The sequence below is a fragment of the Macrosteles quadrilineatus genome, unplaced genomic scaffold (assembly GCF_028750875.1).
Source record: "Macrosteles quadrilineatus isolate MER2022 unplaced genomic scaffold, UCM_ALF_1.0 Scaffold_2__2_contigs__length_208266976, whole genome shotgun sequence".
Classification (NCBI taxonomy): Eukaryota; Metazoa; Arthropoda; class Insecta; order Hemiptera; family Cicadellidae; genus Macrosteles; species Macrosteles quadrilineatus.
The window spans coordinates 130,621,286-130,649,258 of NW_026542595.1; the positions used below are offsets into that span (position 1 = coordinate 130,621,286).

The window sequence follows — 27,973 nt, forward strand, 5'->3', positions numbered from 1 at the left end:
CAAAATTACTTTATTACATAACAAATTAAACTACAACATAAATAAAGATGTCTACCGTATATTATAGTTTGGTGTGTGAATACAGAATACAAACCTTTTTGCCTGGCACAGAATTACAATCTATTAAGGATTTAGGATTCTGTATTGACTTTACATTTTACCACATATTGTGTTTACTGTTATTTCAATATTTGGTATGAATTGAATACAAAATGATACCAAATACAAAGTAGCACAAAACAAGGAAACTTACAAAAAAACTAGATTGAGAACAAAGTTAAAGTTGATAACAATATGTACATATTGTGGTACTGTTTCATGACAGTGGAAATAAATGAGTACCGTTGGATTAATTTCTATACAATTATCCAAACATGTAACAATCTAGGGAAATCTGACTCTCATATAATCTCTGCCCTTGTCTACTATGATAAGTAAACAGTACTATAAACATTATGAATCCACTATCCAGTCATGCTGTTTATTTCAACATTTGTGTACTTAGTATCTCAATAGGAACCAGGGACACGTTTTGCTGCAACATCTAGTCAACCCTGTTCTACTGCATGAAATACAGACAAAACTACCAAACGTATGATATCCGCACTATGTTATTAAATGGTGATGTTATTACTTTAGTGCAAGCACGATTAACTTCCCCTTCATTTGGAAAGTGAACAGCAAAATTTAAAAACTTATTAACACTCCAAACTTCAGATAATCCACTGGTAAATAAAATTCGAACAAATCCTGTACTTCCAATGGCATGAAATTCTTCTACATATCTACTACTTGTTATATCTTCACAAACTCTTCCCGAAGACGAAACCGAGCACAAGAGCAAGTTTACATCGTCTCGAAAATATAAATTGCTGCTTATTTTTCCCGGAGTGTAGTCTGTTGGTAAAGATGTATTTTTGGTAAAAATGAATGTATCCCCAATCACTTGTAAGGGTGTGTTATAATAATTTGTTTCTAACTTGTACTCTTCGTGGCCAGTTTGGTAGTTGAAAATTCTTATGAACTCTTTAAATTCATGCTGGCTACAGTCGGAAAGGGCCAAAAAACCATCGGTTATAGCACACGGAAAATCACTCCAATCTACAAAATTTGATACAAAATAGTTTGGGTCAAAATTATTGCGGTAAACAAGAGAAAACATTTTCTGAAATGGTAAGAATTTGAGTTTATTTGCATTGTAAACTCTGCTTTCTAAAGTCACCAAACCAAATCCTGAACTATCAGGGGTGCTAAGTGAGTAAGGGACAATGACCATCACATCTTCACATTGATTTGAACCAGATTTACATCCTTCAATAATCAATTCATCTCGTGGGAGGAATGGGAATTCTTTTCTGAGTTCTACTCCATTTTCTATATCCCACACACAAAATGAGTTCTTGATACCAACACCACCAGTAGAAGGGAAGTATCCAATGCACTTTCCCTCTGTAGTAATAACTATTTTACATTTTTTTCTAAAAAAACAACTAAGTCCTCACCACTCCCTAGTTTCAGTGACGATTCTTTGTCATTTTGTTTGATATGTCATTTTACGATTACAGTGCTTTCATTTAGATTAACCTTGAGAATTTCTAAAAAATCATGATTATAGCCATTATCATTATAGCCATCGACGGCGACAATCCCATTCTCTAAGATTGTAGGCCAGTAATACCATCTAGTTGTGCCAGATGATATGGTATCCTTTAGAACTGGACAATCTGCTCTTATGTCCCACAGTTCCACTGAATTGTTAAGAAACCTTATTATCAAATCATTTGTAACAAATTGCTTTATAGAACAATTAGTGTTCTCATATCCCCAATCATACTCCACAGTTTTGAAGTTCCCGTTTTGCCAGTTTGTCCACAAATGTTGTTCTCGTAGAAAGGCAGCTCTCCATTGACTCAGAGCAGTTAGTGAAGTGCCAAGATGTTGAGGGAGTTGAAATTTTGGCTCCACTACACACGGAGTTGTCCTCAGGTATTCCTCTATTTTCGAGTCACACAGTCGCTTCCAAACCTGTTGACAAAGTGTGTAAATGTATAATATAATTCACTAATTGATTGATTTTACATTATGTCAGCAAAAATCCTCTGTCCGTCGCAGGATTGGCCGTAGCTATAAACCTAAGGAATGAAACTGTTCAACTCTTGTCTACTGTGATGGTTGTCAAACTTTTAGTTTGAGTGAAGAGATAAAAAATCTTTCAAACTTGATAGCAGGTTAAGGTTCATGGTTTGTCTCTCTTCGTTGTGAGACTTTGAAGGAGTTATAAATCTAACCAATTTAAAAATTTAACCCAAAGATAGTTGTTGATGATGATGTTTGTGTCGTTTTAAGGATTGGTTAGGAAGATTCCCATCATAGTAGAACATTAGTTAGACAATGTTGCGGGATCTTGAATCCAACCATGTTCAGGAACACAGTTTGAAAAAAAATCAACATCTGAAAAACGTAGATCTCTTATAAATGTCCCTAGGGGAAGTGAGTGAGTGAGAATTGGAGTTTTAAGAAATATAATTGTATTGATATCAAATCACATAATCGTTTATTGCCATAAAACACCCTAACTTGACACAATTTTGACACGGGAGACCTTCCTCTTAAATCACCTAGATTTTGTGAACGGACTCTTAACATTTAATTAGTTGGATTGAATTAATTTGCGTGGCATTGAATTAAATGGGAGCTTACTGACAAAGTCACTAGTGTCTGTCACCGGAAATGTGGCATAACCTGTTTTAGGGAAAATAATAAGTTCACAAGCAGAGACAGATACAAACTTGTTTTCATTTTTTAAAGTTTATAAAATAACACTTTGCACACACGGATATAAACAAAATTTTGGTTGGCACGAAGTTTGTGCCACTATGTGCAACTTAATTAAGGCAACTGTTCTAGTGGTTAGTTAGTTTTGGATAAAAAAACTCCTGCGTCCTCGCCTTCTGTTCTTGTTTCATAAAGTAAGATATGTACATACCATAACATAAGATGTGTTCATTAATGGTCAACATTTTCTTAACTAGTCATATGGTGGCTTTTGGTGGAGTGGCTTGCCAGTAGCCTGTACCCACCTTCAGTTGTCCGGCCGGTAACCAACCTGCAGTCACTACCATTGGCACCAGTTACCGGTTACCTCATGTAAAAGAGGCTCTACGTTTGGGATTGTAAAAAGGTATGCAATTTATGAGTCTACCAACCATGCTATACTCTGTTTACTAAATTTGTATGGTTTGAGGGGAGACAGTTTCAATCCTTTCTTCTCACTTTAACTTTGAAACAAAAGAGAGAGCTAATCAGCTGACAAATACACTAAGCCAAAAAAAGTGGTCCCAGGAAACCTTCCTCTTAAACCGCCTAGATTTTGTGAACTCTAGATTTCATTTGAGTCGTCCAAATGATTACATAAAATCAGAGGCCATGGATGGTTTTTATTAGTGAATTTTCCATGAAAGAGATAAGCTATTACCATAGATCTCATTGTGAGACCTAGACCCGGGGCCGTTTTACTATTTCGTTTTGATGCCTCCTCAGGCCAAAAAAAATCCATTCAAATTCACACCTTTAATTTATGTGTCCGTTAGCACGATAACTCAAGTAAATAAACCAATTATGATGAACGATTTGCTACAAAAATGTAAAACTGTATGTTTGTTTAAATAAATTAAAAACAAAAACAAAATGTTGATGAATTGATCCAAAAAATATGGTTGGTAAAATTGGAACATTAAAACAGTAGATATGAGATTAGTTTGTAGATACTATTTACATTAGAAATTAATAGTTCATAATGTGATCTGACTAATGGGATTAAATAGTGATGAGGATAACGGGGAAGGCTCCAGGAATAATATTTTTGGGTAGGCCTGACAAGGTTCAAGAAGGAGTTTGATCGGGGGACAAGAGGTTTGAGGAGCTTCCCTGCAAAAAGGGAATTTTAAAATTTTAATGCAAAAAATAAATTTAATGCTTTTCTATTGTTTATGTATCATTAAAATCTCTTTTGGCCTATTTATTTATAATTTTGAAATATCTACCAAAATGTTGCCCGGACTACCTGCCCTACCCTCTGGAGCTGCCCTTGGAGGATACAGTATTAAGTAGGAGAAATTAAGAGCTTGTACAATGTACAAGAAGGGTTCAAGTTCTACAAGCAATTTAAACATAGACACCAGGCCAAAATTACTTTATTACATAACAAGTTAAACTACAACAAAAATAAAGATGTCTACCGTATATTATAGTTTGGTGTGTGAATACAGAATACAAACCTTTTTGCCTGGCACAGAATTACAATCTATTAAGGATTTAGAATTCTGTATTGATTTTACCACATATTGTGTTTACTGTTATTTCAATATTTGGTATGAATTGAATACGAAATGATACCAAATACAAAGTAGCACAAAACAAGGAATCTTACAAAAAACTAGATTAAGAACAACGTTAAAGTTGATAACAATATGTACATATTGTGGTACCGTTTCATGACAGTGGAAATAAATGAGTACCGTTAGATTAATTTCTATACAATTATCCAAACATGTAACAATCTTGGGGAAATCTGACTCTCATATAATCTCTGCCTCTGTTTACTATAACCAGTAAACAGCACCATTAACATTATGAATCCAATATCCAGTCATGCTGTTTATAGCAACCTTTGTGTACTTAGTATCTCAATAGGAGGCAGGGACACGTTTTGCTGCAACATCCAGTCAACCCTGTTGTATTGCATGAAATAGAGACAAAACTACCAAACGTATGAGATGTGCACTGTGTTAATAGATTTCCTCATAACTGGTGATGTTATTACTTTAGTGCAAGCAGGATTAACTTCTCCGTCATGTGGAAAGTGAACAGCAAAATTAAAAAACTTGTTAAATCTGCAAACTTCATCAGAAAATTCATTGGTAAATGAAATTCTAACAAATCCTGTCCTTCCATTGGCAAAAAATTCTTCTACATATCTACTACCTGTTATATCTTCACAAACTCTTCCAGATGGCAAAACCGAGCACAAGAGCAACTCTTCAACTTCTCGAAAATATAAATTGCTGTTTATTGTTCCCGGCGTGTAATCTGTTGGTAAAGATGTTTTTTTAGTAAATAGGAATGTATCCCCAATCACTATCATTCGTGTATTATAACCATTTGTTTCTAGTTTATACAGCTCGTGTCCAGTTTGGTAGTTGAAAATTCTTATGAACTCTTTGACTTCATGGCCACAGTCCGAAAAGGCTAAAAAACCATCAGTTATAACACACGGAAAAAGATTGTCTCCAGAACATTCTGGTTCTGAATCCTCTCTATAAATAAGAGTAAACATTTTCTTAAATGGTAAGAATTTTAGCTTATTTGCATTGTAAACATTACATTCTAAGGTTCCCAAATAATGTCCTGAACTATCTGGGGTGCTAGTTGAGTAAGGGACAATGACCATCACATCTTCACATTGATTTGAAACAGATTTACATCCTATTATTATCAATTCATTAAGTGGTAGGTATGGGAATTCTTTTCTGAGTTCTACTCCAGTTTCTAGATCCCACACACAAAAGGAGTTCTTGATACAAACAGAACCTGTAAAAGGGAAGTATCCAATGCACTTCCCCCCTGGAGTAATGACTATTTTCAGATTTCTTACAGAAAAAAAACTGTCCACAACTGAGTTCTCGCTGCACCCTGGTTTGAGTGACAATTCTTTGTCATTTAGTTCAATATGCCATTTTATGATAACAGTACTTTCATTTTGATTAACCTTGAGAATTTCTATAAAGTGATGATCATAACCATTATCATCATAATGGCCTTTGAGGGTGACAATCCCATTCTTCAAGACCGTAGGAGTGTACCATTTAGTTTTGCCGAATGATATGGTATCCTTTAGAACTTGACAATCCGCTCTTACGTCCCACAGTTCCACCGAGTTGGTAAAAAACCTTATTAACAAATCATTTGTTACAAATTGATGCTTTGAAGAAAAAGTCTTCTTATCATTTTCATTTCCCAAATCATACTCCACAGTTTTGAAGTTCCGCTTTTTCCAGTTTGTCCACAAATGTTGTTCTCGTAGAAAGGCGGCTCTCCATTCACTCAGAGGAGGTAGTGAAGTGTCAAGATGTTGAGGGAGTTTAAATGTTGGCTCCACTACACACGGAGTTGTCCTCAGGTATTCTTCTATCTCCGAGTCACACAGTCGCTTCCAAACCTGCTGACAAAGTGTGTAAATGTATAATATAATTTACTAATTGATTGATTTAACATTATGTCACAAAAACACCTCTGTCCGTCGCAGGATTGGTCGTAGCTAATTAAACCTAAGGAATGAAACTGTTCAACTCTTGTCTACTGTGATGGTTGTCAAACTTTTAGTTTAGTGAAGAGATAAAAAATCCATCAAACATGATAGCAGGTTAAGGTTCATGGTTTGTCTCTCTTTTTTGTGAGACTTTGGAGGAGTTATGAATCTAACCAATTTAATAATTTAACCCAACGATAGTTGTTGATTATGATGATGTTTGTGTTGTGTTAAGGATTGGTTAGGAATATTCCTATCATAGTAAAACATATGTTAGACAATGTTGCAGGATCTTAAATCTAAACCCATGTTCAGGAACACAGTTTGAAAAAAAAACATTCAACATAAAAAAAAACTTAAATCTCATATAGATGCCCCTAGGGGAAGTGAGTAAGTGAGAATTGGAGTTTTAACATTATAATAATGAACTAGTGTACATGTTGCTCGAATTCGAGCAATTGCAAAGTGTTACAGGATTTATTTTAAAACGAATAACAGGCATATTTACAATTAATTTAAAAGAGTCAACTCAAGATTACCGGTGTGTAACTCAGACCATGTTTATCTTCGTTATTGATAAGCCTAAATCATTCCGGCCGGTTTTCTCCTTCTCAAAATGCCTCGCTGTACAGGCAACACAGGTCATTGATAGAGGGCCAATTGAGAACGAAAAGTCGTTTTGGGGTAGTGTTAGGGTGCATTTGTAGCCAATAGTTGAGATTGTCCAGGGTCAGGTACTGACTGTGATGAGTTAAACCTATTACGCGCCACTGTTCTGTAGCTGCGGTCGTTATCACGATTACGCCTCCTGTCTATGTTTCGTTGTCGTCGCGTCGGAGGCATTTAAAAGAAGAAAAAAATAAACAAATTATAGCTACACAAAACAACGATAAATGCACAAATTTAAGTTACAATCATGCTAACACGATCCGTCATAGCGACACAAAACAACGATAAATACACAAATTTAAGATACAACCATACTAACACGATCCGTCTTGGGGGTTATGTTTAAACAAACTCAAATCTTATCTTACTAATATTATAAATGTGAAAGTTTGTGTGTTTGTTTGTTTGTTTGAAGTTCAATCACGCATAAACCACTGGACGGATTGGGCTGAAATTTGGCATGATGATAGCTTACATTCCCGATTAACATATAGGCATATTCTTATATCAAAAATCCTTTCGGGCTCCGCCCCAGTGGCTCTGTAATTCCCCATGTTAACCTTATGAGTATTCATATTTAAAGGGAATTAAAGAATTTAGTCAGCTGTTTCAACTAAAAAAAGTTGGTTCTATGATATGGAAAAGCATTAAAAAGTTATAAGATTTACCAACAGGGTGCAGCACTATATTTTTTTTGCATTTATGAAAACAGCTAATTTGAACTAAGCAGCAAGACAGCAACAAAAAACTGTGATTCGCAATGAGAACTGTCAAAGTAGGATTGTTTACAGTTATGTTTATGTTTTTCATTTCATGAATAATTTGTGATATTTTGCAAATTGTTAATAGTTTATTTTTCTCTATTGTTTACGTGAAGTGGTAGAACATTATGGCTATGGTAGATGTGTAATACTATAGAATACTGTAAATTTAAAAAAGCAAATTTTATCAAACTGTGTCCTCCCTTATTGCAAACGCAAAGCTTGAGTATAACTGTAATAAGCATTTTATACTTATATTCCAACCCCGTACGAAGGACGGGTACTCTGCTAGTAGTAAATAAACGTACTCAATGTGTTAGTTACATTGAATTGAAAAATAAATAACAGCAGTTAAATTATACAGCTGATCAAAATGTAAACAATTATGTTCTTCATAAGGATAACATTGGAACTTTCAAAGCCACTGGGGCGAGCCCAAGGGACTTTTTCAAAAATGTAAGGCCAGTTTGCAAATCTACGCGACACGCTCTTTCCAATGAGACGTCAATGGATAAAATCGGTTAAGAAATGGCGGAGGAGTTCAACCGACAAAGTTTCATGTAGCGTATTAATTATATAGATAACTTTGAAACAACAGCAAGGGCTGATCAGCTGATACATACAATAAGCTCAAAAAAAGTGGTGTGGGAACCCAGGAGACCTTCTCTTGTCAACTACAATGTAGCCAAAATTAGGATGTAGTTATTTTTTTGACGAAATTAATCACAATATTGTATTGTTTAAAGATGGAATAAATGACTATTCATTGACTTCCTTTTAAAACGCCTAGATTTTGTGAACAGACACTAACATTTAATTAGTTGGATTGATTTGATTAGTTGGATTGATTTAATTTGCATGGCATTGAATTAAATGGGAGCTTACTGACAAAGTCACTAATTAGGCTAGTCAAAATACGGTCCAACATCAAACTTAAAGCAATAGAAATGAAATATATGGGATTTTGTCAACAAAGGGGTCCACAACATCATACTAAAAATCGAGAAAAATCGAAGTGGCGGAAAGCCGCCATATTGGAAAAAAGCTTCCGCCATATTGGATTTATGTAAGCTTTTAGTAAAATTGATATAGTTTGACAACTAAGCGTCTTAAAAATCTCCGGTTTGTTTTAATAGCTTCCTCATTAAGTCTACTTCAAGATAATAACAACTTTTATATTTTTATAATTATTTTTTGTTTAAATGAGACAGCTTTAAATTCAAAAAATACCAAATTTCAAAGATTTTTTTAGTAAAACCTTTAAATTTTTGCTAATATGAACTCAGATGATATGAAAATGCATATTTTGTGGCTATAAAACTAATCTGCATTAAATTTTGAACAATTAAACCATCACATCAGTTTGCATCTTGCTTTGATGATGGGATATATTATGGGATATATTTGTTATCAGTCTTTAACTTGGAACGCTAGCCGTGACGCGCGCTGCACCGCTACATCTAATCCGGGTGATATACAATTTGAGGGGGGAAAGATTGCTTTAAGAAAATTTAGACCATTATTTTGAAATCATTTATACAGGATAATATACAAACAAAAATCCGAAAAACCCGAGCATGGGAACACTGAAAAAGTAGACGTTTTCAAACATAACAAAATTCAATTTTTCATAATAGACAATTACAGTAGTAGTCAGAGAAATATAAGAAATTACGTTACACTTTTTTCAATGTTACGTTTTATAGTTTTATTTTTAGTGTTGGGTTTGCAGAGTGACAAAAAAAAGTTATTAAAAAAAGAGTCCACCGAAAACCCCTAAAACGACTATTAAAAATGGCGGCTTTTCTCAAAATTGACAAATTAAAAAAAACACGTGCATTTTATGAACATTTTTCGAGAAATTGACTTGGTACCGCTGCTGATATTTATTCATTTTCTAGTTCCTAATTTCGATAGATTATCCTTTTTGACCGCCATCTTGGATCGCCATATTGGATATAAATAAAATATTTTAAAAGTAATGATAGTTTTGTGACACACCATTTTAAACTAGATTTTCACGATGATTTCAATTTTGGAATGCGTTTTTAAATAACATTTTTCGCTTTTAAGATAATTTAAAACGAAAACTTTACCCCATACATTTCTTATGAATGTTTCGTACCTTGAAATAAAAAAAAAATGATATTTCTTACATCTCCAGTTATTATTACCACTTGCAGTCCGTTCTAGCCTTAAATTATTCAGTGACGAAAGGGCTGTCATTTCATTATTTTGGCTATTGATAATTAAAATATGAAAGTTTTGAGACGAGCTACAAACCCCAACACAACCTTAAATTGACTTTTTAGGAAATCAGTTTTTATTAAAAGATTTATATTTTGGATTGCCAATACGTCACCTAGTTATTTATGGTCTGAATGTATTGATTAAATATTTGGCTTTATTTTTATTGATCACTAAATAAAATCTGACAAATTTAAATTGACTCATGAACCTTCATTTAAAATTATTTTATTTTATTTTGAAAACTGTCTTTAGTTAAATAGGCTACACATATCCTCAATCTTGAGTAACTCCAAAAACGCTTTATAGTCTTAAATAATTCGGCAAAGTATTGACTCTTATTTTAGCTATGGATTACGTATTTATTTATTTTGAATTGAGGAAACGTCTTTAACTGAAGACAATTCGCAAAATAAAAATTATTTAATCCATACCTATAAAAGAGGAAGTATGTATGTATGTATGTATGTATGTATGTATGTGTCCTATAGACTCCGAAACCACTAGACAGATTGTAGTGAAACTTCCAGATATTATTCAAGGATAGTGTGTGTGAAGTTTGGTGCAGATCCGTCATAAGGGCTCCGCCCCAGTGGGTTTTAAGGGGTCGATTGTCAGACTTTTGGGACTACAATTCATACAATAAATATAATTTAAAAGCAGTTTGTTTACTCTCACCAACTGCTTTGTAGGCGTGAATAATCACAACATTCTGTTTTACTCATGATTTGAAATAGTGCCACACTGTTTTCACAGAATGCAGCACAGAAAACTATTTTACTTTTGATAAGTCCATATATATTAAACCATTGACTAAAACCTAAACACAGCATACCAGTGCACTGAACAACGTTTGAATTCTCCAATGTTAAATATGTAAACATACAAAACCTTTATCAAAGTATTATAAAGATTAAAAGGGATAGCAATGCCTAGATAACTTTATCCTTTGTTCTATACCCACACAATCTAACATAAATTATTAAGTGAAAAATAATCGTGTGAGCTATGGCAGGTATTCAAATGCCTCCCGATTTGTCATTAACCCACCACATTACTGTCATTAAAAGAAGAGCTCAAATAATACTAATGCGAAACTTAAATCCACGGATGCTGTGCAACGGAACCAGACTGACGATTAAAAACATTACACCAAATCTGATTCAAACAACAATCATCAGTAGTAAGTTTAAACGAGAAATAGTCTTAATCCATAGAATACCGATGATTTCATCTGAATTACCCTTTGAATTGAAGCGACTATATTTTCCTTTCGTCTTTTTTCGCAGTCATTATTAAAAGACTCAGGGGCAATCACTGACTGTCGCCGGTTTAAGTGTAGAAAATGTATGCTTTACACACGGACAGCTGTATGTTGCGTGCTCACGAGGTAGTAGGTACGCCTAAAAAACTTATATATCTATAAACCAAATGAAAAAAAAAAACAAAAAACATAGTTTATCCACTGGCAATTAAAAAATACAATTCTATTTTTGTTTTTGGTATACGTTTTTATTATTTATCGTAAAGAAGAAAAAAATAAAATTTCAAATAATAGTTATTAGCGCAGCAACGCGCGCTGGATAACTGGTAGTTTTAAATAAAAGTCCATGTCTCATTTTAAATTTGTCAGATTTTATTTAGTAATTAATAAAATGAAAGCCAATAATTTACTGGGTAATTTAAGACCAGAAAGAACTTGGTGACGTTTTATATGAAGATAATATGTGAAGATTTATATCTCGTGTTGTTAATACAACCCGAGATATAAACGTTTTAATAACGTCTTATTTCTAAAAAAGTCAATTTCATATTTGTAGCTCGTCTCAAAGTTTTCTGATTTTAATGATCAATAGCCCAAATAATTAAATGACAGCCCTTACATCACAGAATAGTTTAAGGCTATAGTAATACCAGAAACAAAAGAACCCTGGGCCGTTTCGAGCCGCGCAGGTTTGAATGGTACGCCACACCTACCGGCGCGAACCACGTGATCTTTTCGTTTCTGCGCAGGTTGTTTTGTGAGTGGTATGTCTATAGAACGGACTGCAAGCGTTAATAATAACTGGAGACGTAAGAAATATCATAAAAAAATTCAAAGTACGAAACGTTCATAAGAAATGTAAGGGGTCGTTTGAAAACTAAAAAGGATATCTAAACAAATATTATAGAATTGAAATCATTGTAAAAATCTAGTTTAAATTGATGTGTCACAAAACTATCATTACTTTTAAAATATTTTATTTATATCCAATATGGCGATCCAAGATGGCGGTCAAAAAGGATAATCTATCGAAATTAGGAACTAGAAAATGAATAAATATCAGCAGCGGTACCAAGTCAATTTCTCGAAAAATGTTCATAAAATTCACGTGTTTTTTTTAATTTGTCAATTTTGAGAAAAGCCGCCATTTTTAATAGTTGTTTTAGGGGTTTTCGGTGGACTCTTTTTTAGTATGTCACTCTGCAAACCCAACACTAAAAATAAAACTATAAAACGTAACATTGAAAAAAGTGTAACGTAATTTCTTATATTTCTTTGACTACTACTGTAATTGTCTATTATGAAAAATTGAATTTTGTTATGTTTGAAAACGTCTACTTTTTCTGTGTTTCCATGCTCGGATTTTGTCGGATTTTTGTTAGTATATTATCCTGTATAAATGATTCCAAAATATGGCTTAAATTTTCTTAAAGTAATTTTTCCCACCTCAAAGTGTATTTCACCCGGATTAGATGTAGCGGTGCAGCACGGCTAGCGTTCCAAGTTGAAGACTGATAACAAATATATCCTATAATATATCCCATCTTCAAAGCAAGATACAAACTGATGTGATGGTTATTATTGTTCGAAATTTAATGCAGATTTTTTAATAGCCACAAAATATGTATGTTCATATCACCCGAGTTTGTATTTGCAAAAAATTTAAGGTTTTACTAAAAAAAATCTTTGAAATTTGGTATTTTTTGAATTTAAAGCTGTCTCATTTAAACAAAAAATAATTATAATAATATAAAAGTTGTAGTTATCTTGAAGTAGACTTAATGAGGAAGCTATTAAAACAAACCGGAGATTTTTTAAGACGCTTAGTTGTCAAACTATATCCATTTTACTAAAAGCTTACATAAATCCAATATGGCGGAAGCTTTTATCCAATATGGCGGCTTTCCGCCACTTCGATTTTTCTCGATTTTTAGTATGATGTTGTGGACCCCTTTGTTGACAAAATCCCATATATTTCATTTCTATTGCTTTAAGTTTGATGTTAGGCTTATTTTGACTCTAGATTGACTAGCCTAAATGGTTGTCACTGGAAATGTGGCATAACCTGTTATAGGGAAAATAATCAGTTCAAGAGCGGAGACAGATAACCACTTGTTTCCATTGTGGTAAGTAATACAGTTAAATAACATCAAAGTTTATAATATAACACTTTGGACACACGGAAATAAACAAAATTTTGGTCGACACAAAGTTTGTCAATCTATTTGCAACTTAATAAAGGCAACTGTTCTAGTGGTTAGTTAGTTTTGGATAAACATACCCCTGCGCCCTCGCCTTCTCTTCTTGTTTCATAGTGTAAGAAGAAGGATAAGTTCATTACTCGTCAATATTTTCTCGACTAGTCATATGGTGCCTATTGGTGGAGTGGCTTGCCAGTTGCCTGTACCATCAACTTCAGTTGTCCGGCCGGTAACCAACCTGCAGTCACTACCATTGGCACCAGTTACCGGTTAACTCATATAAAAGAGACTCTACGTTTGGGATTGTAAAAAGGTATGTAAACCTTTTACGAGTCTACCAACCATGCTATACTCTATAAACTGAATTTGTATGGTTTGAGGAGAGACAGTATCATTCCCTTCACCTAACATTGAAACAAAAGCCAGAGCTGATCAGCTGTTACATACACTAAGGAAAATAAATAAGACCTTCCTCTTAAACCGCCATTTTGAGAAAGGACTCGTTAACATTTAATTTGAGTTGTCCAAATGATTACATAAAATCAAAGGCCATGGTTGGTTTTTATTAGTGAATTTTCCATGAAAGAGATAAGCTATTACCATAGATCTCATTGTAAGACCTAGACCCGGGGCTGTTTTTCTTTTTCATTTTGATGCCTCTACAGGCCAAAAAAACCCATTCAAATTCGTAGGTACCTATAATTTATGTGTCCGTTAGCACGATAACTCAAGTAAATAAGTTATAAGTTGGTAAACCTACATAGTTTCTCAACCCATTGTAAATTTTTAAGTTAGTTTTTCGTCTTTAGTTCGTGTCCGGTGACACTGATCACTAGTTTTGACAAAATTTTGTATTCTATTACAACTGAATAGGGTTAATATCATGATTTGTGCTTTACTGTTTCGAAATATTGTTTATGATTAGATTGTTTTATTTTGATGAAAGGAGGTGTTAAATGGCTGAAAATACATAATGGCTTTAAACATTTTATATACATATATAAAAATTTGAACAAATAGTGATTTTGGCCTCTGGGAACATTGAAATGAAAAAGTAAATCGGTCCTGGGCTCAAGTCTTAGTATGAGACAGACGGTTATATAGCTACTTTCCTATATGGAAATTCGCTAAAATAGGAATTATTGCCTCCAGTTGGGGAAGGATTTAAACAACTGAAACATAGACACCAGATCCAAATTACTTTGTATTACATAACAAATTACAGCACACAATTATTAAGATGTCTACCTTAGATAAGATATATTATAATAATTTTTAAGTACGAATACAAACCTTTTTGCCTGGCACAGCAAATTGTTAGGGATTAAGAATACTGTATGTTATACAAAATATTGTGTTTACAGTACTATTATTTCATTATTTGGTATTAATGAGAAGTAATACCAAGTACAAAGTAACACAAAACAAGGAATCTTAGGAAAGAATAACAAATAAAGTTAATGTTGATAACAAAAAGTATTTCTATACCCATGACAGAACAATTAATAAGTACTGAAGATTAATTTCTATAACTTTTTACATGAATTTAAACTTGGGGAATCTGACTCTCATATAATCTCTGCCTTTGTCTACTATGATAAGTAAACAGTACCATTAACAATATGTATCCACTATCCAGTCATGCTGTTTATTTCAAAAACATTTGTGTACTTAGTAAGTATCTCAACAGGAGCCAGGGACACATTTCGCTCCAACATCTAGTCAACCCTGTTGTATTGCATGAAATACACAGACAAAATTACCAAAAGTATGAAATACTGAATGTCGTAGGAGGACCTGTTCTTTTTATTACTTTAGTGCAAGCTCGATTAACCCAGCTCCATCGTTTCTTGTTTACCAAAACCGAAAAAGGAAGCGGGAGCTCATGTTTTAGTTCTTGAGGAAAGTAAACACTAAAGTTGTTAAATCTACCGATTCTCACAATTCCAGCAGAACCATTACTATATACGACCTGAACTAATCCTGTCCTTCCAACAACCTGAAAGTGTTCTATTCCTCCAACTCTTGTTTTATATTCACAAACTCTTCCAGATGGTGAAAACGAGCACAATCTCAACCTATCAGGCCAATCTTCTTGAAGAAATATGCTGTTGTTTACTGTTCCCGGAGTGTAATCTGTTAGTGAAGATTTATTTTTAGTGAATAGGAATGTATCCCTAATCACTTGTATTCGTGTATTATATTCATTTGTTTCTAGCTTGTACAGCTCGTGTCCAGTTTGATAGTTGAAAACTCTGACGAACTCTTTGACTTCATGGCCACAGTCGGAAAGGGCCAAAAAACCATCAGTTATAACACATGGGAAAATTTGCTCAAAAGAATAGTCTGGATCTAAATCCTTGTTATATATAACAGTAAACATTTTCTTAAATGGTAAGAATTTGAGCTTATTTGCATTGTAAACTTTACATTCAAAAGTCGCCAAACGTGATCCTGATATATCATGGGGGGCGAGTGAGTGAAGGATAGTAACTAACACATCTTCACATCTATTTGAACCAAATTTACATCCAACAATCATCAATTCATTATGTGGTAAGAATGGAAATTCTTTTCTGAGTTCTACTCCAGTTTCTAGGTCCCACACGGAAAAGGAGTTCTTGATACAAAAAGCTCCTGTGGAAGGGAAGTATCCAATGCACTTCCCCCCTGGAGTAATGACTATTTTAAAATCTTTGACAGAAAAATATTTGTCCTCGCTGCACCCCGGTTTGAGTGACAAATCTTTGTCATTGTATTCAAAATGCCATTTTGTGATTTCAGTGCTTTCATTTTGATTAACCTTGAGAATGTCTATAGAATATTGTTTATAACGTTTACGACAAATACCGCCTTTGAGGACGACAATCCCATTCTCGAAGACCAGGTCGTCGAAGATAGGGTTGTACCATTTATCTTTGCTGAATGATATGGTATCCTTTAGAACTGGACAATCCGCTCTTATGTCCCATAGCTCCACTGAACGAGAATGAAATCGAATTATCAAATCATTTCTTACAAATTCCGCCCTTTCATAAATTTCATTATTTCCCAAATCATACTCCACAGTTTTGAAGTTCCGCTTTTTCCAGTTTGTCCACAAATGTTGTTCTCGTAGAAAGGCTGCTCTCCATTGACTCAGAGGAGGTAGTGAAGTGCCAAGATGTTGAGGGAGTTGAAAAGTTGGCTCCACTACACACGGAGTTGTCCTCAGGTATTCCTCTATCTCCGAGTCACACAGTCGCTTCCAAACCTGTTGACAAAGTGTGTAAATGTATAATATAATTCACTAAAGTTCGGCCGCATAGAAAACGACCTGCGTGCTAATGCTAAACAAATGCTAGAGAAGGTCGCTTTCTAAGCGGCCGAACTATAATTGATTGATTTTACATTATGTCAGCAAAAGCACCTTTTTTTTAATTACAGGACTGGCCGTAGCTAATTGAACCAAGACATTGTTTATTTTGTTTGCTTCCAGATTGACTTGAGTAAATCTTGGCAAGAAGAGTTCTAAAGTCTGAAACTTTTCAAATCCGATCTACTGTGATGGTTGTAAAGCATTTAATTGGAGTACAAATGTCAAAAATCTATAAAACCTGATTAGCGGATTGAGGTTCTTGGTTTGTCTCCCTCCTTTGGGAGACATTGAAGAAGAGTTATGAAACCAACCGATGGAAAAGTAACCCGAAGATAGTTGTTGGTGATAATGTTGAGTTTGTGTGGTTTAAAGGATTGGTTAAGAAAATTTCCTTTATAGAATCTAGTAAAAGTAAGACAATGTTGCATTATCTTAAATCCAACCTCTTGTTCAGGAAGGCAGTTTTCTCCCCTAAAGGGCACACAGCTTTTTCCTATTTGGAGGCAACCTAATTTTAAAATATTTTATTTTGGTCTTTCATATTTTTTGGGAGAAACCTTTTTTCATTTTTATATCTCCATTCAAATGTTGCTTTAAGAACCAAACTTAGCCGGAAAAAATTAAAAAAATAAACATTGCACAACTAAAAAAAATAAGATGGCCTTATGAGGGAGTGAGTGAGTAGGAATGGGAGTCTAAAGATATACATACATTAATTGCATGGATAACAAACACATTAAATTACATTTAAAATTTATGAAGGCCAAGACAGAAATATTTACTGATTAAAAGAAGAAATAATTATGTTTGTTGACGGTATATTATTATCAATATTTAATGCTCTATTTCCTTGTGAAAGTGGGTGCACTCCACTTATCTCACTATTGTCACTGTCCTCTCCAGATCCTCCAAAAATCATTTCTGTTGGATCCTCATTTTATCTCCCCACGCATCACTGTCGATGTGGTGTCTGTTGTACTTTAACAGGGACACCATCTAACTTGGGAAATAGCTGGTTTGGAAATAACTCTACCGATTACATTTTGTTAAACTTGTGACCAACGATGTTGTGTAATGAAAGGTTAGATGCTGAGTGAGAGAGGATCCAGTTGCGGATGTTACACGCTATCCTTCAAATTTGGTAATATAGGAATTTTTTGAAGAAAATAGAAGCATGCAGTTTAGAATAAATCCTGCGGCATCACCTGCAAGGAGAAGTAGCCTACCACCTTCCCTAATGGCACTGCCATTGTTGCATTCACAGAATCATCTGTCCATGATGAAGTTTTAGAATGGTTAGAATGGTTACCTATGTTTTGTCTAGCCAGACAACATCATCTATATTTATGTTTTTCATCCGGCCTGCAGCCTGCACCGCCACTCTACAATGTCTGGTCTTTCATCAGAACAACTTTTCTCTTCCCCGTGAACTTGTATTTAAATCCTATGATTTTTTTAATTACAGCTAGAGAGAACAAGTGCTACCAGAAAATAAATCTCTTGATTGATCGAGTCCTTTTTTTCAGTGTTGGGTACTCCCTTCTCCTGCAGTATCCATAAACACATTGGCGGATAGCATCTCTGCAGAAGTTGTCCAGCCGGTAACTGTTTTCTGATGAGGAGACTTCTTATTTGGAGTGCAGAACTCTCCATTTGCCCCCTCTTCAATGTTTTTATTCTACTCAGCACATATTTTTACTACCTTGTTCTTGTTGATTCCCAAGGCAGACACAGTCTGTTGAACCACTTTTGATACTGACAGAAGAAGGGCGAGGGGCATTATTCTCTTTTTCCTGCCGACATATATTATTCCTGGAAGCAAGTGGAGTGCAATGGCAGTATGTGGAGGAAGTGGAATTGTGTAAGGACAGAAGAAGATGGAGAGGCCTAGTGAACACCCTACCCGAAGATAATCAGAGCGGGGAGGATATGTATGTACGAAACAAACCAATGAAGGGAACTAAAATAAGGTGATTTTTCCATAGAGATGAAGAAAGCAAATAATTTACTATACAGGTATACCTCTAGGGTAATGACGTATTGCCTAAAGCAAGCCTCCATAGTTAATTTTATTTTGAATACTTAAACAAGGTATTTTTGAAATCACTAAGATTAAGACATAACCTCAATCTCTACGGACGGAGCTGACAGTTTACCTCAGTTTCTAACAGATTGAGATTAGCTGGAAAAACAAAAGGATCCAGAATTTAGAGTGAGAGTTAGCTAAAAGCTCACAAGCCACTCTGCACTGTAATACTGTATTTGGTTCAAAATGATGTAATCTGTATTTCGTGTGGTGTTGCCGCTTTCATTTCCAAACGAGTCACTCCTAGAGACTACCAACTCACTTCTCAACTGTTGGATTTCAAAAATAGCAAATCCTGTTGTTGGTTGAGAAGCCTCTGTGCTGTTGCACCGGTTCAGTACCATAGGGTTACAGACAGGGCAATGTAGGTTTCAATTTTTTAGGAACTTAGTTATAGTCTGCCTGAGCATTTATAAAAAATAAAAATTTAAAGTAGGTGGTCACATGAAATAGGCCTACACTAATTTGGAGTGGATTAAAGTATATTTATGTAATTTTCTTGTATCAAAACTTAAATATAGCAGAATTTGCAAAGTACAACAAATCAAAGTTAACAGACTTTTTATTTTCATAAACACCCTCAACTTTTTTGTCTCTCAATATTTAGGTAGGTACTAGTTGATCAAAGTTTCATCAATATATATTCATAATTAATTGAGATACCAATCAAATTTTAATTATTCTCCAAAAGGATAACAATGGACAACGTACTGTGTTTAGCATTTTGAATATCTCTGCAACGGTTGGACAATCACAATTTAAACACCAACATGATACTTTTGTAGAGCTGAATTGATCGGTAAAAGAAAATATAAGTTTACAGTAAAATTAACTGTAGAAAAGCTAACAACCTTTTTCCCATTAGATTAACATAGGAATTTTTATGAAAACATTTTTTGGATTTTCTTTGGAACTACTTAACCTAGGTTTAAAATTCTAAATACTAGGCCTATATAGTTTGTTTTTTATGCTCTACATAACGGTCCAAAAAATTTTGTGTTTTAAAAATTTTAAGGTGAATGCAAAAAACTAACACACAGGCTATATTTAACACAAAAAAAGAACAAAATGTGTTACATAACCTCAACTAAAAGGTATCTTTGTACTAAAAGTTGCATTATGATTTATTATTTGATAAAAAAGAAGAAATATTAATACTTTTATATTTTTGGTAACGTAGATTACATAAAGGAAATATTAAACTTGAGAAAAAAGTTATAAAAATACTTACCTTGAAAAAACTAATGCTTGTCCCTTATTGCCCAAAGTTTGTACTCTTCATAATCAAATAAAAACAACAAGCAGTGTTGCCGCTTAATTCACAGAAAAATTAAACTTAGAATACCCTAAAATCCTGCCTTTTGCATCATAATCAACCACAACAGTTTAAACATAGAAAAAGATGTGTAAAAAAATTGTTTTATTAAAAAATAACTTTAGCACAAAAAGATATCGGTTGTTAGCTCCTTAAATACAAATAAAACATATATTTCATTATTTAAGTTTGTTGTAATTGGTGGATTTTATTTTGAAATGGCCGTTCTGTAATCTATTCCTACTATAGAACAGGTAGAACAGGAAACTGGACAGTTACGGTACCTCATTGCTGCCAAAAACTTCTCGCCAGTGAAGTGAAACACTACAGCAGGTGGATATATCCTTCGGTGTGAGGTATTTTGCCACTTCCATGGCTAAATCACAATGAATGTACTCCATCTAATAAAAAACAAAATTAACTATGTAAATCACAAACTCAATTTTTAAAAATATATGACTATTGAACTAGTCATGCAACATATATATAAAACTTATAATTTTTCTGGCAGGACTGCAATGCCCTGCTAGGAGGAGCTCACTTGATACTTACTTGCTTAAATATTCTCTATCCTGTGATTATTCTTAACATTAATGCTAGGCCTAGAGGTAGGAGCGTTATCACTTAGATAAAATCATCAATCGGTGATTGACGGTTTGTTTGAAATAGGGAACCTTTTAAGGCTCTTTACTGTTCCACTAGACCGGCTCACTCCCCAGTGATACCTAGTAGTAGGAAATCTTGGGATCTGTTCTCATAGCCACTTTCATCCACCAAGAAACGTAACCTATTTAAACATAGAAGGAGGTCAAACTTATATCCTAGCCCTTTCCGATTTTGTAGGGATTTCAAAAAGAGTTACTCATTATAGTGAAATAAAATCTACTCTCTGCATGGTTCCTAGTCTGTTATTACATCTCAACCTGTGACTAGGTTATATTTCACGGTACCTTGCCTAGAAGTATAATTTGAAAAAAATAGGCCTATCCTAGTCTTAAAAGCTCGACAGGAGTATTTCCTTATGGAATTTCCTTACTCATTTGAGCTAGGATTTAGGATACATATACAATGTGAGGTGTGTGCATAAATGTTCGGCAGAAATAAGTAGGATGTAATATTAGGCTACAGACTTTATTTGGTCGTAACATTGTTCAATAATATTTTAAAAAATATTGCAGACATTTTCCATTATAATTAGTAAAAAATACAATTATCACGACACGATATAACATTTTCTTCTTTCAAGTACCTAATAAAATATAAGTTACCTACGCAATAATTTCTTAAATAACGTATTTAAATATAGGGCTGTTCAATGCATAATCTCTTCTTCTTTATAAATAAAGGATGTTTGATTTAATATGAATTGAAACTTCTACATCTATAGCAATTAAAACAAAAATTTCCTGTTGAAAATCAAAAATTAAAAAAAGTTAATTTAGGTAGGCTACCTATTGGGTCATTTTCTTTCATTTATTTCATACTTTTTTTATGAAAAAAAAAAATGACTGAACCTAATATCATTTTAGGTTAAACCTCTCCTTTAAATCTTAGCAGAAATAAAATAAACTTTGGATAGGCTTTGTTTGAATGATAGCAGTTATTTGTTACAATAATTCTGCTTTTTAAAGAATTTCCCATACAGGGCATAAGCCAGAGGCGCATCCAGACCTTTGTTTTTTTTTGGGGGGGGGGCTTTTGATGTATGTGCTTGGCAATACCCACCATGGAGAGGGGGGCTCCGGGGGTCCTCCCCGGGAAACTTAAGAAAATTATACCTGCAAACTCACGTTTTTAGGCTATTCATGGATGTTTAAAATATAGATTTTTTTTACTGGAAAAAGATTTTTTACTGTCAAAATGTTTGACCCTAAAACGCAACATTTTCCGATTTCTCTCTAAACCATTTTGAAGAGCTTAAGAAACAAATAATTTAACATACTGAAGTGTTTTGTGGGGTTATTGGTTCTAAGGGAGAAAATTTAATTTATTGAGGTTCTACTGTAGGCCGATTACCATTGCAATAGGTGCAGACCAAACCAACAGGTTGGGGTGTCCTAAACCAGGGGGTGTGGTGTAGGCCTACTGTTCAAAGATGTAGGGGCTGGTAAACTTTATTAAGTTACTACCACTCCACTTTATGGAAGTATACAAAATATGTAGGACTGTAGGCCTACTACATAAAAGTTAGATACGGTATGGTTGATGTGTTTGCCTCTCATGGTATGCTGCTTTGCAGATGCTGTTTGCTATTATCAACTTATTTGGGTACTTTAGCATGGGAACGCGCCAAGGCCTTCAGACAACATGTCTTCACGATGATAAAACCTACCAAAATTTGGACGTCACAGCCAGCACCCCTCTGCTCTTATCTATCTCAGTAAAGTGGGGGAAGCCGTTGCGGCAATGCCCCAAGTCCAGTCCACCAATTGTCCTCCACATGACAAATCCTACCAAAATTTAGAAGTCACAGCCGCCAGCCCCTCTCTGCTATCTCTATCTGAGTAAAGTGGGGAAAGCCATTGCGGCAATGCCCCAAGTCCAGCTCGCGGCTGTGATATATATATGTATATCACATAGGATACACGTTCGGTAACCGGTTGTGAGAACCCAGAACGCCATTACAACAGCCAATACAGCCATCGGTGTTAGATTGGTGTGAACCTGGCAATAACTCGGCAATAACTAGTGCACACACCTTAAAAAATCTATTGCTGGCCGTTTTGCGGGAAAATACGGCCACAAAACATATCACCGATAATGTCAACAGATAGAGGACAATTTAACGGACACGACAGTATCAACATCATGTACCTAGGGAGTAAGTTAGGGGGGGGGGGGTAAAATAAGCAATAATTAGTGTGCACGCCCGATAAATCTATTGCTGGCTGTTTTGCAGAAAAACATGTCCGCGATACATATAACCGATTATGCCAACAGATAGAGTACACTTTAACGGACACAGCAGTATCAACATCATGTACCTGGGGAGTATGTTAGGGGGGGTAAACTCAGCAATAAGTAGTGGGCGCGCCTTAAAAAATCTATTGCTGGCTGTTTTGCGGAAAAATACGTCTGCGATACATATTACCGATAATGCCAACAGGTAAAGGACATGACAGTATGAACATCATGTACATGGTGAGTAAGTTAGGGGGGGGGGGGTAAAATCAACAATAAGTAGTGCGCGCGCCTTACAAAATCTATTGCTGGCTGTTTTGCGGAAGAACACGACCGCGATACATATTACCGATGATGGCAACAGATAGAGGACACTTAAACGGACACGACAGTATCAACATCATGTACCTGGGGAGTAAGTTAGGGGGGGTAAAATCAGCAATAAGTAGTGCGCACGCCCAATAGTCTATTGCTGGCTGTTTTGTGGAAAAATACGTACGCGATATAAAATATTGCGGGAAAATATTGTTGATTTTACCCCCCCTAACTTACTCCCCAGGTACATGATGTTGATACTGTCGTGTCCGTTAAAGTTTCCTCTATCTGTTGGCATCATCGGTAATATGTATCGCGGACGTATTTTTCCGCAAAACGGCCAGCAATAGAATTTATCAGGCCTGCGCACTACTTATTGCTGATTATACCCCCCCTAACTTACTCCCCAGGTAGGTACTGTCAAGCGGGGTAATTCTGACTCCCAGGGGTAACATTGACCCCTTTTATTATTTTTTTATGACTAACATATGACCATAAAAAAAAAATAATTACTGGAAGGTATTCACACAGTACCTGTATATAATTTAAAAAATATATTGTGAATATTTATCAATATAAACAAAAATTAATCAACAAAAACATCAAAAAAGGGGTCAATCTAACCCCGGTTGACAGTACATGATGTTGATACTGTCGTGTCTGTTATCTGTTGGCATCATCGGTAACATGTATCGCGGACGTATTTTTTCGCAAAACAGCCAGCAATAGATTTTTTAAGGCTCGTGCACTACTTATTGTTGATTTTACCCCCCCCCCCCCCAACCAGGGTTGGTACTGGTAGTTTGGAAATGAAATTCCCTGACTTTTCCAAACTGATATACTTTTTCCAGGTATACCGTAAGACGATATTGAATAGTCAGAATCAAGAATTATTAGAAAAAAAATGTAGGCCTAAGGAAAAATGTAGGCCTAAATAGTTCAGGCCTACTCATAAAACCAATAAGAAAAGAATTAAACATCTGGAATCTGGAAAATTAAGAGTACCAACTAACTTAACCTCACACTTTATGTTCTACTTGGCCTTGACTTGACACTAGCAGATAGACGATACGGTGCTTCTGATACTGATATATATCGATATTTTGCTTGCGATATCATCGGCTTATATCGGAAGAAACATGTGATATTGGAAAAATAACTAGGTACCATGCTTGTACCGGAGACAAAAAGTAGTACCAACCTAAACTATTAAATGTTTCAAGTACCGTAACAGGATAAAAGTTTTTTTATTAACTCCTACAAGTGCAGTTTTTTTTAGTTTATTAAAGGTTGAATCAGTATTGGTATAAATTGAATGAGGAATTGTATTCAGTACCGTATTGAAATTGAAACGATGAATGTAGGCCTATCTTTCCGCGCATCGCGGTACTAGCAGTGTTTCCATACGTGGGATTATTATCCCGAAAACAGGATTTTTAGAGCATGAGTGGGATTTGAAGGGGATGTGGGATAAAACAGGAGTTTTGGCTACGACGTCCGTTTTTATTTACTATGCTTTATTTTAGTGAAAAACTAACTCCAATTAGGTGTCCCGCCTAATTGTTTACTCCTGGGCTCCACCCTTTTCTTGAGCGATCGCCGAATTATGGTGTCTCCCTTAACTCTGACTTAATTATGTACTAAGGGTTCTAAGTGTAAATTGCACATTTTAAAATTATTTTCATTTTATAAGGTAGTTTATGTTTACAGTTGCCTCAGATATCAATTATTTTTTGGTTTTAGTTTAAAATCTGACCTAAGAGTCGGCAGGACTTTCGGCCATCTTGGATTTCCCCCAAAACAGCAATGTTATTAATTGTTGAAGCAAATTACGACATTGTTTATTAAGATAAAAAGTTTCGAGGTCAATCCCAACCGCTGCAATGTTACTTTGACGCTGTCACTCGTCCTGGGTAACGTCGTAACGTGGTGGCGACGGTTGTTCGATACACAAGCCGAGTGGTTGGTTTTTATATTTGGGCTTAAATTATAATTTTAAATCGATGTTTGAATTGCCGTTTACCTTGTTCTTTGCCTAAAATGTAATATAGATAATTGTACTGTTCACATTCACTCAATGAATTTACAATTTTATTCGTATTAAAAATTTACTGTTCCCTAAAATTTGTTTGTTGCCCTGGCTCTGCCGCCCCAGTTCCACCTCCGTCTAACATCCCCGCCATGGCTCCGCCGCGGCCACCCCGGCTCCGCCGCCCCGGCCCCGCCGCCCTGGGCGACCGCCCGGTCCGCCCACCCCTGGGGCCGGCCCTGCTCCCCAGGTACATGATGTTGATACTGTAGTGTCCGTTAAAATGTCCTCTATCTGTTGGCATCATCGGTAATATGTATCACGGACGTATTTTTCCGCAAAACGGCCAGCAATAGATTCTATAGGGTGCGTGCACTACTTATTGCTGATTTACCCCCCCTAACTTACTCCCCAGGTACATGATGTTGATACTAGTGTCCGTTAAAGTGTCCTCTATCTGTTGATATTATCGGTAATATGTTTCGTGGCCGTATTTTTCCGCAAAACGGCCAGAAATAGATTTTTTAAGGCACGTGCACTAGTTATTGCCGAGTTATTTCCAGGTTCACACAAGTGGTGTTCGTGGGGTTGTGGATAGAGAGCAATATGGATTTGCAATATTTTAGAGTGTGGGATATGCAGGAGGTCCCTGGTTTGAATCCCATTGGTAACTTTAACCCTCCAAGTGTCCATAGTTTTGGTCTTAATGTTCGCCCATTTATTGCGCAATCGCAGGGTTTTATTAAAATGTAGCCTATCTTAGAAACTTAAAAACAATGTTAAGTCTTACTGTTTTATATAGGTATCATTTTGATTGGAAAATTATGGGCTTCAATGTAATATATATAAAACATTACAAAAAAAGTTCAACAATTTTTATGGGGTTAACATTTCTAAAATTAATGAAAAACATTTATGTTTGCGCTCAATAAATTGTTATAATTTATAGGTCTACAAATATTTTAAAATAGCCACTTTTGTTCAGAGTTTTATGAGGATTCCAAAAATATAATAAGGAAGTAGGCTTGCAAATCAATAAGTTATGGGCAAAAAACAGATTTTGGTAGCCTACATAGCGTTTAGCTAAGAAGCATAGGCTAGCCTAACCATAGCTAGGAATCTGGCTGATAATTTACATCAATATCACTACCTACTTCTTTGGGATCATCAACCAGCCCTTCAATATCATTTAAATCTTCTTATAATGCATCGCGTATAATACTAGGCCTACTTTTGATTTTTAACACTAAAACAATGATTGATAAAACAGTAATAAAACACATCCAGTCATCGGTGCGAGGTTAACCAAGTTATTTAGAAATACGCACGTCAGCTGTCTGCTACAATATTTTCGGAACTAAAATGAATAGCGTCTAAACAGACATCAGGAGAAAGCTCAGAATATGCCGAAAACAACAATACCAATCTCGATTCTAGTTCAATCTGATTCAGTCAGTCCCAGAGCCTTCGCCGTAAACGATGTTTGTGGGTCGCAAAAGCGACGCATAACACCACGGCGAGTGTGTTGTGCGTCGATTACGCGACGCTTAAGTTAACTCTCTGAGGGTTAACATTTTGTCAAAGATTTTGCTTTGAATGTCATTTCTCCTCTACTGTTACAATTTCTGGCATTTATAATTTTATTTTAAGAACAAAATTTAACCTTCATTCGATTTTTTATTAGGCCTATCAGCAAGTTTGGTTATGTAGCCTACCGGAATCACTTAATGTCTGTAACTTTTTTGTATAGGCCTAGGCTAGCAAAAGTTAGGCCCTAGCAATGAAAAGTTATATTACAATGTTAAATGGCAAAAGTTATATAGCAGGTTTTGCTACATAGTGTAAACCCGGCTTTAGCCCGCATAGCATTGGCCTAGCCTACTTCGGCATAGCAAGTTAGCAAAATCATCGTTCTGATAATTAATTGATCTTACCTCTAATTAAGTAGTCAAGTCAGGTTACCGGTACTTTGCTATTAGGAATAAGTAACTTAACTTTCAGTAGCCAAATTAGTAATTAACTTCATTACTCAAATAAATTCACTTTCGTTTTGCGCTTCATGACTAAAATTGCTCAACGTAGTAAATTATGTTCTTATGTTTTGTATGAACGTGCGTCGAGCCGAGCTCGTGCAACCTGTAGCCTGTCCTGTCCTGTAACCTCCTGCAATCAGTGTTTCGTTTCCTTCCACTTTCCACACGACCAAAAAGATAATCGAATCCCGCCTACTGGGTCGAGAAATCCCGTTTTATCCCGCTTTTAAATTGTGAAAAATCCCGTTTTATCCCGCATGATTTTAGCGAATTTCCCTATAGGGAAGTAGCTATTACCGTAGGTCTCATGGCAAGACTTAGGCCCGGGACCGATTTACTTTTTCATTTTAATGTCCCCAGAGGCCAAAAACACCATTCGTTCAAATTTTTATATATATATATATATATATATATAGATTTATATATATATATATGTGTCCGTGAACACGATAACTTGAGTAATTTTTATCCGATTTTGATGAAATTT

General features: G+C 35.1%; 1 protein-coding gene across 3 annotated transcripts; it reads right to left on the minus strand.

Annotated features, from left to right (window-relative positions):
- LOC128986358 (F-box/WD repeat-containing protein 7-like) lies at positions 1-27,603 on the minus strand. 3 transcript variants are annotated; one of them, XM_054406698.1, is made up of 3 exons: positions 27,388-27,603; positions 20,493-20,609; positions 1-2,025 (listed from the first exon to the last, which is right to left on the minus strand). In XM_054406698.1, the coding sequence occupies exons 2-3, from the start codon at positions 20,607-20,609 to the stop codon at positions 1,549-1,551; spliced, it is 594 nt and encodes a 197-aa protein (XP_054262673.1). In that variant the 5' UTR covers positions 27,388-27,603; the 3' UTR covers positions 1-1,548. The 3 variants fall into 3 exon arrangements, with proteins under 3 accessions (XP_054262673.1, XP_054262672.1, XP_054262671.1); XM_054406697.1 differs by lacking the exon at positions 1-2,025 and adding an exon at positions 4,184-6,217; XM_054406696.1 differs by lacking the exon at positions 1-2,025 and adding an exon at positions 14,681-16,702.
- Positions 27,604-27,973: the final 370 nt, after the last annotated feature.